The sequence below is a fragment of the Heterodontus francisci genome, chromosome X (genome assembly GCF_036365525.1).
Source record: "Heterodontus francisci isolate sHetFra1 chromosome X, sHetFra1.hap1, whole genome shotgun sequence".
In the NCBI taxonomy this organism is placed as follows: domain Eukaryota; kingdom Metazoa; phylum Chordata; class Chondrichthyes; order Heterodontiformes; family Heterodontidae; genus Heterodontus; species Heterodontus francisci.
The window spans coordinates 4,236,328-4,254,095 of record NC_090421.1 but is presented as its reverse complement, the minus strand read 5'-3'; the positions used below and the strand labels follow the sequence as shown (position 1 = coordinate 4,254,095).

General features: G+C 39.6%; 1 protein-coding gene across 25 annotated transcripts in view; it reads left to right on the top strand.

Moving 5' to 3' along the window:
• Nucleotides 1–17,768, top strand: part of LOC137358626 (zinc finger CCCH domain-containing protein 10-like) — a 112,967-nt gene that overhangs the window by 53,306 nt on the left and 41,893 nt on the right. For 14 of the 25 annotated variants that reach the window (XM_068024731.1, XM_068024721.1, XM_068024733.1 and 11 more), the window contains one exon: nt 10,782–14,534. The exons of 4 other annotated variants lie outside the window; for them this stretch is intronic. In XM_068024731.1, coding sequence (XP_067880832.1) covers nt 10,817–11,656 — 840 coding nt within the window. In that variant the 5' untranslated portion in view covers nt 10,782–10,816 and the 3' untranslated portion in view covers nt 11,657–14,534. Of the gene's footprint in view, nt 1–3,784; nt 4,954–5,077; nt 5,127–6,736; nt 6,815–9,277; nt 9,394–10,781; nt 14,535–17,768 lie in introns of those variants that run through there. 7 more of the 25 variants (XM_068024728.1, XM_068024726.1, XM_068024739.1 and 4 more) reach the window with 6 other exon arrangements.

Sequence of the window (17,768 nt, the reverse complement as noted above, 5' to 3'; positions counted from 1 at the left end):
TACACAGCATTGGTGAGACCACATCTAGAGTACTATGTGCAGTATTGCTGTCATTTAAGGAAGGATGTAAATGCGTTGGAAGCAGTTCAGAGAAGGTTTACTAGACTAATACCTGGAATGGGCGGGTTGTCTTGAGGAAAGGTTGGACAGGCTAGTCTTGTTTAGGAGAGTAAGAGGTGACTTGATTGAAACATACAAGATCCTGAGGGGTCCTGACAGAGTGGATGTGGAAAGGATGTTTCCGCTTGTAGGAGAATCTAGAACTAGGGATCACTTTTTTTAAAAAGGGGGTTGCCCATTTAAGACAGAGATGAGGAGAAATTTTTTCTGAGGGTCGTGCGTCTTTGGAACTCTCTTTCTCAAAAGGCAGTGGAAGCAGAGCCTTTAAATATTTTTAAGGCAGAGGTGATAGATTCTTGATAAGCAAGGGGGTGAAAGGTTATGGGGATAGGCAGGAGTCGAGGTTACAATTGTATCAGCAATGATCTTATTGAATGGCAGAGCAGGCTTGAGGGGCCGAGTGGCCTACTCCTAATTAGTATGTTTGTTTTCCTGTCCCCCGGTTGTTTATGTCAGGTGGAGTTTTATCCTTAAATAAAGGTACTACTTATTTCATTATCTCAAATGACAGGTAGCTTCCTGTCATCTGGCATAACTGCCAGCATGACTAAATTGCTGTTTTTCATTGCCTGTTCAAATGGAAATAGAGACCTGTCTTTTGCATTCACTATGGGAATTTCATCTGTATTGACTATTAGGTCTAAGATATAGCAATCATGCTGTTTACACAGCCTTATGTTGTAGCCCTGATGTTTCATTAACCGCAGATGCCTGCTGATGATTCTAACTTCATCACTCTTAGGGGAAAAACCAATCTCAGATGCATCTCTTTCTTCATTTCCTCCCCACCCAACCCCTGGTCCTTGAATACTTTTCTTGCCCCAGTGCTCACTGGCAATGTTAATGGCTTCCTTTGTATAGGCACTGTTCCTCCATGTCTTCTCAAGCTACTGCTGCATAGCTAGTTTCCCTTTCCTCTTTAAGGTCTTTGAATGCATTGCTGCCACCTAGCTTTATATTTGCCCCTCCCACAATTCTCTATTTGAATCCTTTCAGTCCAGCTTTAGTCCTCAGCATTGAAATCTCTGTTTAAAGTCAGTAACAACCCTGTGTCTAACATCAGTTGTCCTCAAACTCTACGTTTCTTGCTTATATGTTGCTCTTCCATAGGTGCAGTTTCAGGTTTCATATGTGTGCTAGTGGCACCCCACTCGACCTCCCTACCACCACTGTTGACTTCAAAATCACTTCTATGTCATGGAATTGCTTGTCTGACATTTAGTCATGCATGAGCCTAAACTTTCTCCAAATCAAAATTGAGAAGTTTATTCTGTACCCACCAAAGACCCTTACCGTGACCCCAGATTTAATTCCTCTTTCCGACTACATGATTAGCTTGAGCTATAAGATGCACCATGTCTGTGACCTGTTTGCCCATGACTTTCAGCTATATTATATGCATCACCATGGCTCTCTACTTCCTTCTTCACAACTTTGCTCACCTCTGGACTGAACTTCACAAATTCTCAACTGACAGCTTCTTGATGTCCACTCTGCATAAGCTGTTTTCCAAAACTGCAGCTTGCATCCTATTCCATGCCAAGTACCACTCACTTGTCGTCCATGTCCTCCTTCACAAATCCCTCGTGACCTTGCTCATCCTGTCTCTGCAGCCTCCTCCAGCCCTTCTGATGCTTTTGTCTGAATAGCTTCAATTGTCACTTGTGCTTAATTTCTTGATAGGTTGCCTAATTATGTTCTAGAAATGCTTTCCATTGTGTAGAGCTAATCTTTCAGTTTCTCCAACTGCATTTTTTTCATGCTGGCTAAATTCATGCACATCAACAGCATTAACTTTTTTATTTTTGGTGAAATCTACTACTTTCTAACCATGTACTTCTGCTTTCTACTAATACCAATTTTACCAGTACTGTTGCATGTCTCCTGGTACCAATTTTAGCATCTCCATTCATGTTGATCTTGTCTTTGCTATGTAGGTGCACATGTGGGAAGTTGGAGAAGCCACTATGACTTTTAGAAAGATAAGTCCATGTTCATAGACAAACCCAGATACCTCAACAATTTTTGTGTTCCAAAAAGGTACAGTCTGTGCACGCCAGTTATATTTGATAGTGGTGATTAAATTTGGGGAGAGCGCGTAGGAAGGGAGTCCACCTCATTAGTTGGAGTAATAAAACCTTCATCAAGATGTACTCTGGCAGTCTTAACAAATTGCATTTATATAGTATCTTTAACAGGCAGTAGAGCTTTGGATAAGCTGTTTTTCTGAGTGAGGAGGATGGGAAACCAACCAGGAGAGCAGTTAAATGATGGAATCCAAAGATAACGAGGTAGGGATGAAGGTTTCAGTGCTAGATGGTCTGAAGTAGGGATAGAGGTAGGCAATCTTATGCCTGTGAAAGTCAGCAGTTATGATGGAGACCTCAGCTCAAAAGCTCAGCACAGGTTGAATTGGGTGTTGAGGCTGCCAACAGTGGGAGTAGGAAGAGAAGTTATTTCAGTAGATGCTCCTGGTATAGTGGATATGTAAAAGCAAAATCAAGCAGGGCAATCCCACCAAACTAGACAACAGAGGTGTTGGCAAAGGACTGTGTGGTTGATTATCAGATGGTGAGGAGGGCTAATGCACCAGCGGTCATAGTCACAGGGAATGTTGATTGTAACTGGTTGAGGTGTTTTGGTGCTGTGGGAGTGGACAAGACCATTTTGGAGAGATTCATGCGAACTTGCAGCAGAAATAGATATGGATTTGGGAGGCGAGAGCACATTCAAGGAGCTTGAAGAGGACAGGCAGGTGGGAGATGCGGTGGTAGGTAGTTTTCAAGATCACAGGTTGAGGGTAGGTTTTTTGAAGAGGTTGGGGTGATGACAGTTTTCAAAGGGAGGGGGACAGTATCTGAAGAGAAGGAACCAGTTGCAATGTCAGCTAGTGTGGGGCCAGAAAGGGACTTTTAGTGGAAATGTCTCTGTCACCCTCCCAAGTACCATTCTACATAAGATGCAAATAGAAAAACTGTAGTTTAATCGTTACTTAGCCCCACTCTCAAATCACCTGCAGCTCTAATGGCCAGCATCCTCCACTCTTCTGACACAGGTCTACTGTGTATTTGTCCCTGCCCCTGTTCCTTTCCATCATCGGTGGCAGAATACTTTAGTCACTGCCCTGCACTCTGGAAGGCTGTTCCTCTACTTTGCTACACATCTCTCCATTTTCAAAATCCTCATAATCTACCTCTTCAACCATACTTTTTACCACCACCCTTGACTCTTCTCCAAAACTTGCATCACTGAACAGCTAAAGCAGGGAAGGAAGTTGAAAATACCAGTCTTGAAGCTGCTGCAACAAAATTCAATAGAAATTATCCTTTTCCACCTTCCCAACAGACTTTTCGTGCCCTCAGCATGTATATAGTTGGATGTAGGTTTATCTAGGTGTGGGAAATATCAAGGTTATAAAAATGAATAATTCAGATAATTTCATTCTAATGTCACGATGTTTAGCTCAGCAGTTATATAAGCAGGGTAGAGGGGTCCAGCAGTTCATTGAAATGGATAAGGGGTGTCCCATGCTATAGGCAGCAATGTTTTTCTGAAGTTGCTAATTTGAAAGGGCTTTTTAATGTGTAGTACTTTTTTACTAATAGCAACTAAAGCCTAGGTGTTTTTTTAAACAAACGCTGTGCAAACTGGAAAACTACAATACCCACCTTCTAGTACCTAGGATCTAAAAAGTATCAGGGCCTGGGAGAGGAGATTCACTGCAACAACAGGCTTGAGGACTTGAAACATTAATACTTCATTGAGGTGAGTCTTGGAAATTAGCTGGTGGATTACCTTGCAAAAGCAGATGGAAAAGCTATCTTTTGCTAAGCCCATCACCTTGAATGAGGCATCAGATAGAAAGAGATGGTCTACAAATACAATGTGCCATGTCATGATTGAATTAATGCCCCTTTATATACAGAACCACTTAGAGGAGAAGCACGTTGAAGCTGTTTGTACTGTAGTGGCAACTGAAAAACTGTCTTGAAATCCTGATCGCAGCTTTTATATCTGAATCCCAAATCTTCAACCATTCAACGCATGTCACAATATTGTTGGGAGACTGGGAAAGGAAGTTTCAATACATTTTGGTAGGCCAAATTTTTCTTCTGTAGCAGAGAAATCCTGCGAGTTTATATTTTGTTGAGATATACCTTTATAATTGGGACATATTCCACACTTCGTTCATATGATAGCTGCACAATTTGACTCTTCTGTCTCATTCAGGCATCACTGCATAGAGTAGGAATAAACCCAGATTATCAGCCAAAGGAAAACACGGATATATTCCTTTCAAGAAACACCTGCTTCAGGAATAGCATGCTACCTGTAAGGTCTTGGGGCATCTTCCCTTTGCTAACGTGCCAGATATTTTTCATTATTGTACAAAATGATGCAGCTGTCCGGTAGGGCCGAATTCTTTATCTTTTGGATTTTCCCTCTTGCAAGCTCTTCACTTTGACCAAGAGTATCTGCTTGTACTAAGTATTTTATGAAATGTGATATGGTGTTTGATAGTCATTCCTCATGCTTACAGCACTTGTTGAAATGTCATTAAACGAGCCATCATTATGTACCATGTGTTTGTGCTTCTATACAAAACAAAATTAATATTGTGCTATCCTGTATTACGCTTTGTTCTACTTGCTGTGAAAAATGTATGCATCAAATGAATGGTTTCCCTATAAGGGTACTGGATGAGAAAAGCTCATGGGCAACATCATCAAAGTGAAACATCTGAAGGGATTGTGTCCATGTAGGTAACCTGGACTCACTCCTGAGGTATATGAGGATACTTTTATTTGAAGAATGAGAGACCTTACAATCTAGGTAATATTACTTCTTTGATTATATTCTGCATTGTGTTATACTATATGTTTCAAGTGAATTATTAATGCTATATGTTACCTGCCTAGGTGGTATAATGTGCCTTTTTTATTACTATGAAAATTAGGTCCAATGGAGCATCCCCAGAGCAGTTCTCAGAACTCTAATAACAAAAAGTAAGTGGAATTTTCAGTTTTGTGGCTCTGCATTCAAGTCACTAAGAGGTTCACACATTTATGTCTTTCACCCTTTATTTTGGTTATTCTGGTCACCTTGCCTTTTGATTTTGGTTTGCTTAGCTGGCACGGAATAAGGAATGCTGGCAACAGGTGGTGAGTCCGACAGGTTCTTAAAATGTCTAGAGTCCTGTGTTGCTTTGTCATTAGAAACAACATAGCATGATTTAAGCAAATTCTTTTTAAAAAAAAAAAATGAACTGTGGCTTATAGTTTACACATTTGATAGTTGTGGTTAGTAGTACACATGGTGCTGCAAATTCTAATGTCACCAGTCATTTTAAAAGCACAAAACTGTATTTCAACTAAATTTCATAAACATTCTTTTGTCCTCAAGTGCTGTGTTCCATTTAAATAATGGACCTGTTTAGAAATATTAAATTTCGACAGTAAGGAAAGGGGAAAGGAAATAAATTGTAAAAAGTAAGATTTTAACAGGAATAGAGGGACCTTGATGTGCAGAAACACAGGTCATTGAAGGTGGCAGTGTAAGCGAATAAGGCCATAAAGGCAAACAGAATCCTTGCTTTTTTTAAAATCTAAAGGCACAGACGTCAGTAAGTGATGTTGAACTTCTAAAAGACCTCAATCAGGCACAGTTGGAGTATTCTGTTTGTTTTTTGGGCAAACCATTTATAGGAAAGATGTGAAAGCAATGGAAAAGGTGCAGCATAGATTCACTAGAATATTACCAGGGATGAGGGGATGTGGTTATCAAGAGAGACTTGAGAAGTTAGAGCTGTTTTTCATGAGTTGGGTGGCCTAATAGGTCATCAAGACTATGATGATAATGAGAGAGTACAAATTTAAGATGATCACAGAAATAGAGGGGGATTGAAAAATTTCACTGCAGTTAGGATATTAAATTCTGTTATTGAAGCAAATACATATTTTCTTTCAACAGAAAATTAGATTGTTGCTTGAAAAGAGGAATATTAAAAGGTATGGGGTGCAAGCAGGAGAGTGGGATTAAACTAGGTGAGATATTAACAGGTTTGGAGAATGAGCAAAGAAGTGGGATTTGACTAGGTGGCTTGAGAAAAATATGGGCACAGACTTGATGGGACAAATGGCCTGTTTCTCTGTTAGCACATTTTGTGATTCTATAGGCAACGCTGGAATTTCTTTTGCACTAATTTATCACCCAAGTAACAAAACCTCAGCAAACATACTGAGGGATTTTTTTATCAGCCTTTTGTCTCCTGATATTTGGCAAACTGGAAGGGGAATATGCTTTTATTTGTATACGAAAAGCACGAAATTATGCCCCCATTAAGTTGAGGATTTAAGTAGACTTTAATTGAATTTGAAATATTTCACATGCACACTCAATTTATTAAAAACAAAATAACCATGATGCAAACTTTTGATTTGTGCATGATTGCTACTAGCATAACTCACGAGGCATTACACAGAACTGTGTACTTGGCATGTTACAGAGATAAGGCTGAATTATTCCACATACTGAATAGCCTGAGCCAAATTACTTTCCAGCTTTGTTGAGCTGAAAACTCAGCTTCCAAATAATTCTGCTCTTGTTTTTCTCTCAGTACACCTGATCCTTTATGGCCAGTTGGAGCTTTTTGCCTTCCCTAATAACATAAGGGACTTTGTCTCATCGGACTCTGGTGGGTTCCTTTCAGTATTATTTAAACTGAAAACCATACTTGATGCTGTAATAGACACTGACTAATGATCTCAAGGAGTTAAGATTTTCATTAGATTTGAAGTGACTTTTGTTAAAATGCAATTTGTACAATACGAGTAAATATCATAAAAATGTTGGATTGTGTGTTTGTGCTCCTAAACATTGCATTAAATCTGTAGTCAAATTTTTTGGCATCCCATTTGGCAATCAATCTGTGCTTTAATTCTCAAAACTTCATAAGCTGTCATTTGAATCCCCGCTTGTAGCTGCGCTGAATTTTTGCACTAATGTGGCAAATGGAGGAAAATACATCTAACTAAAACCAGCTCCTCTGCTGCTGATCGCTGCCTTCATCACTGCTTCTGAGGGTTCCTTCAGATTCTAATTATGAAAAGCCTTAAGCTTGGCTCCCAATGTTATTGGAAACTCTGCCCCCCACCCCCCCCCCCCCCCCCCGCCAACTGGCACTTTTCTGTGCTGCCTTTAATTTGCCGTAGATGTTCAAAGGCTGAAATGAGCATCGGTTGCTAAATTTCTTCAAGGAAAAAGATGCTTGCTTAAAATATGCATCCAGAATATAATGGGGTATTTTCAGACTCTCTGGTATGATACCTGCAGGAAGACCTTAGAGGGAGCTGTACAGGAGGATTTACATAATGCTGAATTTTTGGAGCTGCTGCTTTTATTTCGTCATTATATTGCTATTTAAACTGGAAGCAATGCCTTTTTGGTGGCAAACAACTAACAGGTCTGTGCTAGCGGCTATGAGCAAAGCCAGTGCCAATTCTGGATAGCACCAGTCATGCGCAAAAAAGTGGAATAATTATAGCACTATCCTGGCAAGTAACTAACAGATTTATGTCAGTGGCTATGAGCAAACCCAGTGCCAATTCTGGATAGCACTAATCATGCGCAAAAAAAAGAATAATTATGGCAATATACTGGCAGCTATGAGATACAGTTCCTCTATAAACATGCTTGCTAATCCACTGGTTACTGGCAAAATAAAAACAATACCTCAGTCCAGTTGTGTCAGTGGTTGAGTGACCTCACAAGACAATTTACTTTTTATTATTTCCAAGTGAATGATTAAGTGCCCGGTCAGATCACTCAAAACATTTACACCACTGGCACTGAAACATGAGAGTATTTCATTATTCTCGACAAGGAGCCACATTCAAAGGAAGCACAGGTTGCAGCTTCTTCATGCTGATTCTTGAACCTGTGTTTCCTTAAACCAGGAGATTGTGAATTTATCCCATGATTTTTATGTGCAATAAATAAGTCACTAAATGTGAATGCTCCTATGTGAATGTTATGCATTTAATTTTATTTGTCATGGATTATCACCATATAGCAGATAATCTGCAATAAAATATGCTGCTCCTGGAACATGCTCCACTGTGTGGTGGGCTGGATAATTTACAGAAACTTGGCGTTCTTGTTTCACTGCCTTTTTTTTTGCTGGTGGGTTATTTGTGGCATTGCAGGTAATCAAACCATGTGACATGGTGGGCCTGTGAGTCAGAAGGTTTGTGGGTTTGAGCCCCACTCTGACTTGAGCACATAATTTAGTCTGACATTTCAGTGCAGTACTGAGGGAGTGCTTCCGTCAGAAATGGCATCTTTTGGCTGAGATATTTAATTGTAGCCCCATCTGCTTGTCCAAGCGGGTATAAAAGACCCTGTCGCAAAATTTGAGGAACAGGGGAGCTATCCCAGTGTTGTGGCCAACACGTATTCCTCATCAAACAACATGAAAAACAGATTATCTTGCCATTTATCTCAGTTGCTGTTTGAGAGACTTTGCTGTGCTTTGCGCAAATTGGCTGCAGTGTTTGCCTACAAAACTGACTGTACTTCAAAAGCAATTCATTGGCTGTAAAGCACTTTGGGACATCTTGAGAGCATGAAAGGCGCTATATAAATGCAAGTTCTTTCTCTCAAGGGTGTTATATCACATGATTTGGAGAACTATTTCACTAACTAGTTTTATAGGGGAATATTGCTTCTCTGTACAAGATATTTTATATGTTGTGTCTGATTATAAGAATAATTATATCATTGTTTCAACCGAGAAATCAAAGGAAATTCAATTTTAAAAACCATGATCACAGCCTATCAAAATGTGCGCCTGCAGAAAGCATTCAACACCTCCTCCTGTTTTCCCAATTTTAAGCATTTATCATTCACTTAGATCACAAAATTTTAACAATTTTTTAAAAACTACCCTTAAAAATGATAGGTATAAGACAATAATTCAATTGAGCAGTTCTTCTGTTGTAGTAAACCAGCAGAGATGGCAAAAGAGTTATTGACTGTCAGAAGAAGAACCCCCCCCCCCCCCCCCTCCCAAGATTAAGTGGAAGTTTTAAAGTTGTCATCAATTATTTGCAATAGCTCCTCATAACTGAGTAACACAGTGCATTGGTATAACTTTCAGCTATGATGCTGCTCTGGACAATCATACAGGCCACAACCCTCTTACCTTGGAGTTGAGAGATGGCGGTGGTATGCTAAAGGTGAAAATATAATGCCAGTACATTGTAAAATGGAACAGTAAGTAATGCATTTAGTCCCATGTTTCTTGAGGTGTTTTCCTTACAGAGAGGCATGAAAGCTATCCTCCTCTGTGAGGAAATGGTGCATGGGGGAGGGAGAAAGGAAACAAAATTGGTCATTACATAGCACCTAGAATTAGATGGCTTTTTTCAAAAGGTTCCATTATAAGTCTTTTTGCTAGTAACGGTTTCGATTTTGACTGGCATGTCCTCTGTTACCTCCAACTGAAAGAAGTTCAAATTGCAGCCTTAACAGGCTTTTATTAATAGTTTGTCTTCCTCTGGGTGCTGTGTTGTGGCCTGCTTTTAGGGTAAGCTGTGAATCTTTCCCATACTTCAGTGGAGCAGCTTGGAAGTGCACTTAAGAGTGGTATTGATTCTGCTGATAAAGTAGTGCATAGGTTTGATCCTCCAAACTCATGAGAATAACATGCTCAGGGGGCAGAGAAGGAAAGCCATGCAAAATACATCCAAATAGAGACTTGTGTAATTTATAGTTCATGGGGAAGTTTTAAAAAAAAAACTTTTTTCATACTTTGCATATCCTGGGAAAATTTCAGGCTGCCGAGGCTAACCACATCCTTTTAAGTTTCCAGCCTGTATATTGTGTTGAACCATACCCTAATATTACAATAATAATTAAATGTCAATAATTTTATTAACTTACAAAAATAAATTCCTAAAAAATTTAAAGTAAAATATTTAAATTAAAACTTCTCATGTCTTTGACTTTTAGCTCCTCTTTTCTTTGTCCACATTCTCCCTCAATCTGCTATGTTTATTATTTCTATTTGTATTATTTTCCATCTAATTCAACCCAATCGTAATCAAAGTATATTGCTTAAAACTTAACTTCTGTCTCCTGAGCCTCATTACCCACTTGGAAAGTGGGAGGCAAATCCCAATAAAATGGCCCTTAGCTAAGAGTAGGATTCTATGGCAGTTTTTCAGTCAATTGAGGGCAATTAATCTAAAGGATGAGATAGTCATATCACCATTTGTGTTTTTGCTGCACTTTTCTTGTCTAATACAGGAGCCCACTGTTCGATTAAATTATACCAACATTTGGGAAAGTGAAACCACACCCTGATGAGACAACTTGGAGCTACACAAAATGGCTAATATTGGCATTATTGAAAGCCTCATACAAACCCCTTTCTTAATGCTACTGATTTTCCAAACCAAGACTGTTGATGTACGTAAAAAGAGTGCTTACAATTTGTGGGAGATTTTTCACGCATTCGGCATAAACTTGTCAGCTACTCCTCATCGTGTATCCTTGATTAAGTCACTTTTGGGGGGGGGGGGGGGGGTGCAGCGAAGATGAACCACGCTTACTTTGTGGTCGGTCCCTTTTCTCTGACATGATTCATTCTTCTTTTGCAGTTGTTTGTTGAGCAGCGCAGAAATAATCGGTAAAAATGGCAGACAATAATGTTGTTAACAATGGCAAAGACGGGGCTGGCCAGAGCACGGAAGATGTTTGCCGGGACTACCTGCGCAATGTCTGCTATCGCGGCAAGACCTGCAAGTACCTCCACCCGGACATAAATGAGGTACATGACCTAGGTGTGAAAAAGAATGAGTTTGTCTTCTGTCATTACTTTATGAATAATGTTTGTACCCGTGCAAAGTGCACATTCATACACGGGACAGCAGAGGATGAGGAATACTACAAAAAAACAGGGGAGCTTCCCTTGCACTTGCGCTCCAAAGTGGCTGAAACCTATGGTCTGTCAGTTTCTGACCTGCCTGCTGATAAAGGTGAGATTCCAGTATGCCGTGACTACCTTAAAGGTGACTGTCAAAGAGGCTCAAAATGTAGATTCCGGCACTTCAAACGTGACAATTCAGAACATGATATCAGGCTGTCACGAGACCCCCCACTTTCTCAGCCATTGCGTAGACATGATCGATTGGATAATGACAGTGGTATCAATTGTTATGAGTATGACCACCGCTTGAAGAGGAGAAAGTTGGAAGGGTTTGAGTTTGAAGTGTACGAGTATGATCTCACAAGTCGACGGTCAGTTGACTCCGGATACCTGGAAGAGGAGAACCTTATGCTGCGAAACCGGAATGAGGAACTCAAAAAGCAGGTGTCAAATTTGATGGGCAACAATGAGGTTCTTTTGGAGCAGAATGCGTTTCTCCGCAACCAAATAAAGGCAGCAATGGTGAACTCCTTGCCCACAACCACAACTGGGAGATTCAGCCACTGCACTTCCCCAGGAATTAAGACAAGGGGACTTTGGGAGTAAAATTACTTCCAAAAATTGCAAAATCTAAAAATTAGTCCTATAGTTCTAATGGGCTGACTTCCAAAATTCTTAACATCTCAGCAGTGACCCTATATGTTTAAATGCATCAGACTCTCTGCTCCCTGTGATATTGGGTTGGGGGGTGGGAACATCCTTGAGGAATGCTATTCAGGTTCTGAAACTGCAGTTTATTGCTTCACTATCCATTCAAGGAATATACCAAGCTTCTTGGCAATTTGAAAAGGCCATGCAAGAAGCATCTATGGACTTTAGTTGGAAAAGCTTTTGCTTGATGCTGGCAGCAATGGCTAAGCCATATTGGGAAGCATTGTTACTTGGAAAAGGCATTGAAGAGCTAGCACTAATGGTAGTTGGCAAAGTAGGTCAGCATCATAGGAACGGCAAATCTTTAGCAAACTTTGTTGAAATGCAGCTTGTGTCTTGATACCATACTTAATGCAAAAAGGAATGTATAAACAACAGGTTAATTTCAAGGCCGTACTCACTGTATGTGAGGGAGTGTTACTGCAGACTGTTAGTGGTAATTTGGGTTACAGTGTATTTGGGACTAGAATGATGGTGGCTATGCTGCCTTTGAACTGAGCTGAACCAGATTCAAGTATGCCAACTTAGTGTTCCAAAAACTTCTCTAAGTGAGTGAGCTGGAACAGCTCCGAACATGTCTGAAACAATATTGTAAACCATTGCAAAGGAACTCTGATACAATACCAGTCAAGTGAGTACCCTGAAATCTAATGACACAATAATGCTGCAGTACTTATTTTCTCCTAAGTTGTGGTGACTTGCAAACCGAACAGTGCAGCTGGCATGTAATGAAAAACAAAATCATGTGGGTTATCCCTATGTTGTCCAAAATGGACACTCATCTTTTTTGACTAGACAATGGTAGTGTATATACAGTACCCATTTTGACTTTTTAGCCATCTACACATCTAGATTCACTGAGCAACTTCCTTCCAACCCCTTGAAACACTAGAGGACCTACATTGTACTTACACCACTTGCACACACGGGACATGCGCGTGCACACACATTTGAGAATTTAATATTGTAAACTACAGTAACACTGGGTAATGGTCACATTGGATGTCCGCAGTTAAATGCGTAGGTACCAGGTGCTATGGAATTTCTTTCTATCGTGTTCCAAAAAGGCCCAAGAATTTGCAGTTCTAAGGGTGCATGGGAATAAATGTAATTATTGAGTGAAGGAGTCTGTGCAACTGAAATGTGATGATATTTCTATTCAGTTGCTCTAATTGTGTACACTGCACATGTAATCCAATAAATTTTCATAAAATGCTATCTGGTATTTACAGTTTGGATGTACATGATATTGGATCAGCACATGGCAGTATCTGTAGGTTCCCAGTTCTATTATGCTAACTAATCTCTCAGCCTCATGTAAAAAAATGCCAGATTGGGGCAGGAGCAGAACTTGTATGCAAGAAGGCGCATAATGTCATTGCTTGAGAGGTACACTTTGAGAACTGCAACATTCTTTGGGTCTTATAGATGCCTTTGGCTGTTTTGAATGTCACATGTATTCACCCTACTGCTACTTAAAATCAGTACGCTGAAATGTTGTCTTTCCCTTTCCCAAATATATTGAATATTACACAATCCTGTGTGAACTTGCTGAATGAGCTGAGTTGTTTGCCATGAAAATTCGGGAATAATATTATTAACCCCTTTCCAGCCAAGGAAACATGACCTACCTTTGAATATAAAGACCAGCAGCTCCAAAATGTTGTTTTTATTGTGTTTCTGCTATAATGGCTGTAAGCTCTTCAGGAATATTTTATGTCTTTAGCAGATGACAGTCAGCTTAGTATGAATATTAGTATACCCAAGGTGCCCTAGAACTCCACTAGGATTAGTTGCATTAAAGCATTTACCAAAACACCACAACACGGTTTCTTAAATATGTTTGCTGCATTTAAGGATGTGAGAAAATGCCTTGTGATGTTTAATTATTAGGACCTTGTGTTTGTGACATACATAGTCTCAATAACAGTTTTTCTTTTCTCTTGCAGCACAGTAGTTGTGAAGTTTGAAATTTTACACCATGCTAATTGTGATACATTAATGCAAAAAGAGTTGGCCCTTGGGGGTAGGCACTTAGACAAAAGTGCTTTTAAGTTCATTTTTGAAAAAAGACTTCCAAAATACAGTGATTGCTAATGTCGAATACAAAATTATTAAGCCACATTTTATATCCCTTTTTTGAGTTCCATTTTTCCTAATTTGAATTAATTATCCTGAAAACATTGTATTGGACATTCTTATATTGAATTTAAATTTTCTGAAATGGTTAGTAGACTAGCAGATGTTGCAAATGAGTACTAGTCTGGATATTAGAGGCAATAAAATTGCTGATCACCTTCATGCCTTTAGTTTGTGGCTGGAAAGGTTTAATGCAGTATGTATGTTAATTGTATTATATATACTGATTGCTATAGTGCTTTTCTATACGATTACATCAATATTTTTTCTCAAGGTTAGTCTTTCTACTGATAGAAAGACCTTCAGCGTTGCAAATACTTAGTTTAAATCAACAGGGATTCCTCCAGTGTGTAGAGATCCAACATTGAAATCACAGTCCCATACATTGAAAATTCGGCCACATCTTAAACATAAAAATAACTTTTTTTAAAAACTTGTCAATGCTTGCATTGATTAAATCCTACATTGATACCTAACTGGGGAGACCCCTCCATCCATTTACTGTCTAATTGTACACCTTTTAAAAGTAGAAATTTCTGAAAGCCTATTAGTGAGCGTATAACAATAAATTAATTTTTCACTTAAGTGCATTGTCTTTTTATTTTTGCACCATGTGCATGGATCAAGGGTGGGGGGGGGGGTGGTGTAGAATTGGTGTTTAGCTCACCCAGTGCTACTCTTGTACAGAATTGGCAGAAGCCTGAATGCAGATCCACTACCTGCCCTTTTGGCTAAGAAATGCCTAGGGACATTTTTGGTTTGGGGAGGATGAGAAATTTCACTGAAATTAATTTGTTACACATGTCTGATTGGAAAGGAGGTACTACATAAACCATCAGCCCTGCATAAGAGCTCAACAGATGATTCGGAGGTCACTTTTACAAGAAGATTCTTTACATGATTTAAATATATTTGAGACTAGTCAAATATTCAGGATGTTGGGTGTGTTTGAAAATATTGCCTTGGTTGATAGATGTGACTTTTTTGTGCTCATCAAAGTGGGAGATGTCCCATTCTAGGCATCCAATATCTCAGCATCAACAAAGCCCCTCATCAGGTACTGCTACAAAGTAAAGCTTTTTCAACTTGGAAGTTTTCAAGCTTTTCAGTGTAGTGACCTCTTGCAAATATTGACGCACTCGAGGCTCACCAGCCCCAAATTTTCCCCAGGAGCGTTAGCTACCCAAAAGAAACAGATATCATTGTAGCAAATGTACTCATTCGTGTTCAGTGATGCAAATAACTTACTGGTCAGTCACAAATTGAGAAATCTGACGACCTTATGGAGCCTCATAAAGGCTGTTCAGAGGTTGGGGCTAATGAGTATATGTTTCTCACACCTAACTGTCCTTTGCATCTCTCTGAGTAAGATTGCCATTTAATACGAAATTAGGGGCGGTTTGTGTTGTAGCTCCACAGCACCTATCATCTGAGCTGAGACGGGCAAATTTATTTCACAGAACCCTTGTGGGCAGCAGAGAAAAAAGACATTCGTTCTATCAGTTTGAACTGGATTTAAAACCAGGTCCTGAATCCAGACCTGCCATGGGGAAGCATGGGTGAGGATTGCATCTGAAGACTCCATAGTATAACATGATAATGTAATTGACAATTTGAGGAAGCTTTATTTTTCCCTGCCAGTTTTCTTCCCTTGCTTCCTAAAGCATTGAATCTTTGTTTGGGTACAGTTCCCAATGCACCATGTGCCTTTTGATACTTTACAAGATGTCCATTATTCATGTGTGAGCCTAGACTATGAGTGTTGACATGGGGAGTATCGCAGCCAGGCCCAATCTTGCCTCCACCCAACATGCACATTTCCACCAGGGATCTCTGGATAGTGAGCAGCGATGCTGGCTGTTCTTCTCAACAAAGACATGCAGAGGCCAACTGCAACACCCAAACCACTCTAGGCTTTGCTCAGCTAGCTTAACAAAGGGCAGAGAACAAATCTGATTAAAATTAACCCATTGCATCTTAAGAATTTAATTCTGATCACACCTACCTGCAATTCAGACATAGACCATTAAGCTGTGTTGTGTTCACAGTGGTAGGATTCACTGTCAATGTTGGTTGTTGCCACTTTTTCTCCCAACAAAAACATACTTTGCCTCAGTCCTGCCTGATGGTCCCGCACTTAGGGATCTTTTCAGACGTTAGTAACCCCCTAAAATTTTGGGATGAGTTTTTCTTCCAATTAAATTTTAAAATCAAAATAACTGAGTCAGACCATGGTTGCCATTTTGTTATGTAAATATGTAACAAATCTATTGGTAGCAATTTCTTTCTTGGCACTGTCAAATTTATATAAAAGTTTTGCATCTTGTGGAAAGTCTCTAAGATTCCAAATTTCGCATTCACAAAAGTAGCAATCATAAACGCTTGAATACTGACAAACCAGTTCATGGAAGTTCACTGTCTCAAAAAAGTCCCATTTAGAAAAAAGGGAGCCAAGCGCATTCCTAAAAAAGAGAAACTCAATTTATGTGAGTTTTCCACTTTCACTATCTTTTAATTCTCGCCCCCAACGTAGTCACCATTTTAGAGACTTTTGGCATGGAAACATTGATTCTCCAACTTGCTCCATCTCCTTCTGTGCATTACTATTGTATTTCTTTAGAAGCCTCACCCCTATCATGAGCCTTCCCTCTTGTACTGATCTCAACCTCTATTTCGCTTTACAGAACACTTCATTGTTTTCTTAGGCCTCCATTTGTAATATTTTTGGGCCACGCATGTTTATCCTTGCTGTGCATATGTGCAATTTTGTTGGGCCAAGAGGCTTTAGCATCCAGTCGCACTTCTGGTAATGTGCTTTACGGTGGAGGAAACGAAAAGATAATAGGGTCACACAAGCAGCAGGACTGAACAGGGGGAAAAAAGAGCAGAAAGTTAGAGAAGAAAAAAATGAGAATTGAGATTCAAATTGAACATTTAAAAAGGAGAAAATGGAGCAACAGCAGAAAAAGAAAATTGAAACATACTGAGCCGGAAACAAAAGGATTAAGGAAGGAGCAGTAGACTGGCAAGTCAAATATAAGGCTGAGCTTACACTGCCACTTTGATGTTGATGTATTGATTTTGGGTACACAGTGATGTAAAATGTGCCGTTATAACTCTGAAGTGAGGTCCTAAGCTAAAGCCAAGAGCTCTATGGTGGAAGTAGAAATTGTCTTAATTTTATGATATTAGCTAAAGCAAATCCGATTTTAAAATAGCATTAGACAGCAGTGGCTCTGGGGTGACTGAAATATCCTTTATTCTGTGGCCAATGCACTTAGATGGCTGCATTCAACCAATCTTCCTCAGCTTAGTTAATACAATATATTTATGGTTGTTTCGTATCTATATCTGGCCGGCAAAATGCAGTCTATTATTTATGTGTGACCCTTCATGGTCTATTTCTGTGTATTCATCTCCGTGCTAGCTGTCTAAAATGTAATTTCCTTGGTTGTTGAGGGTTTAAAAGCTGGTCAGGCTGGGAAAGGGAAGACTGTCATGTGGCGATACAATTCCAAGCCATTAACTTGTGTGCTTTTAAGTCTGCTTGAATCTTGTTTGTTAAAGACAATCTTCAGAGCGACTGCTTCTACTTCAAAGGAAAAGACATTCCTATAATTCAGGAACTTGTTTGTGGTCTTCAGTCTTCTGTTTGCCACATCTGGCTATGAAGAGGGCAATAATGGCTCAAAGAATAACCCTACGTGTTTACTGGCAATGGCAGTGTGTTTCTAAGGACTTTGAGAGGAGCTGTAAGAACAATGGATGCTGTCTTTTCAAGGAGTCAACCCCCCCCCCCCACACACAAAGTTTGGCTATGTTGTAAGTTTGATTATTGTACTGTATTGTATTTTTCCACTCTTTTTGC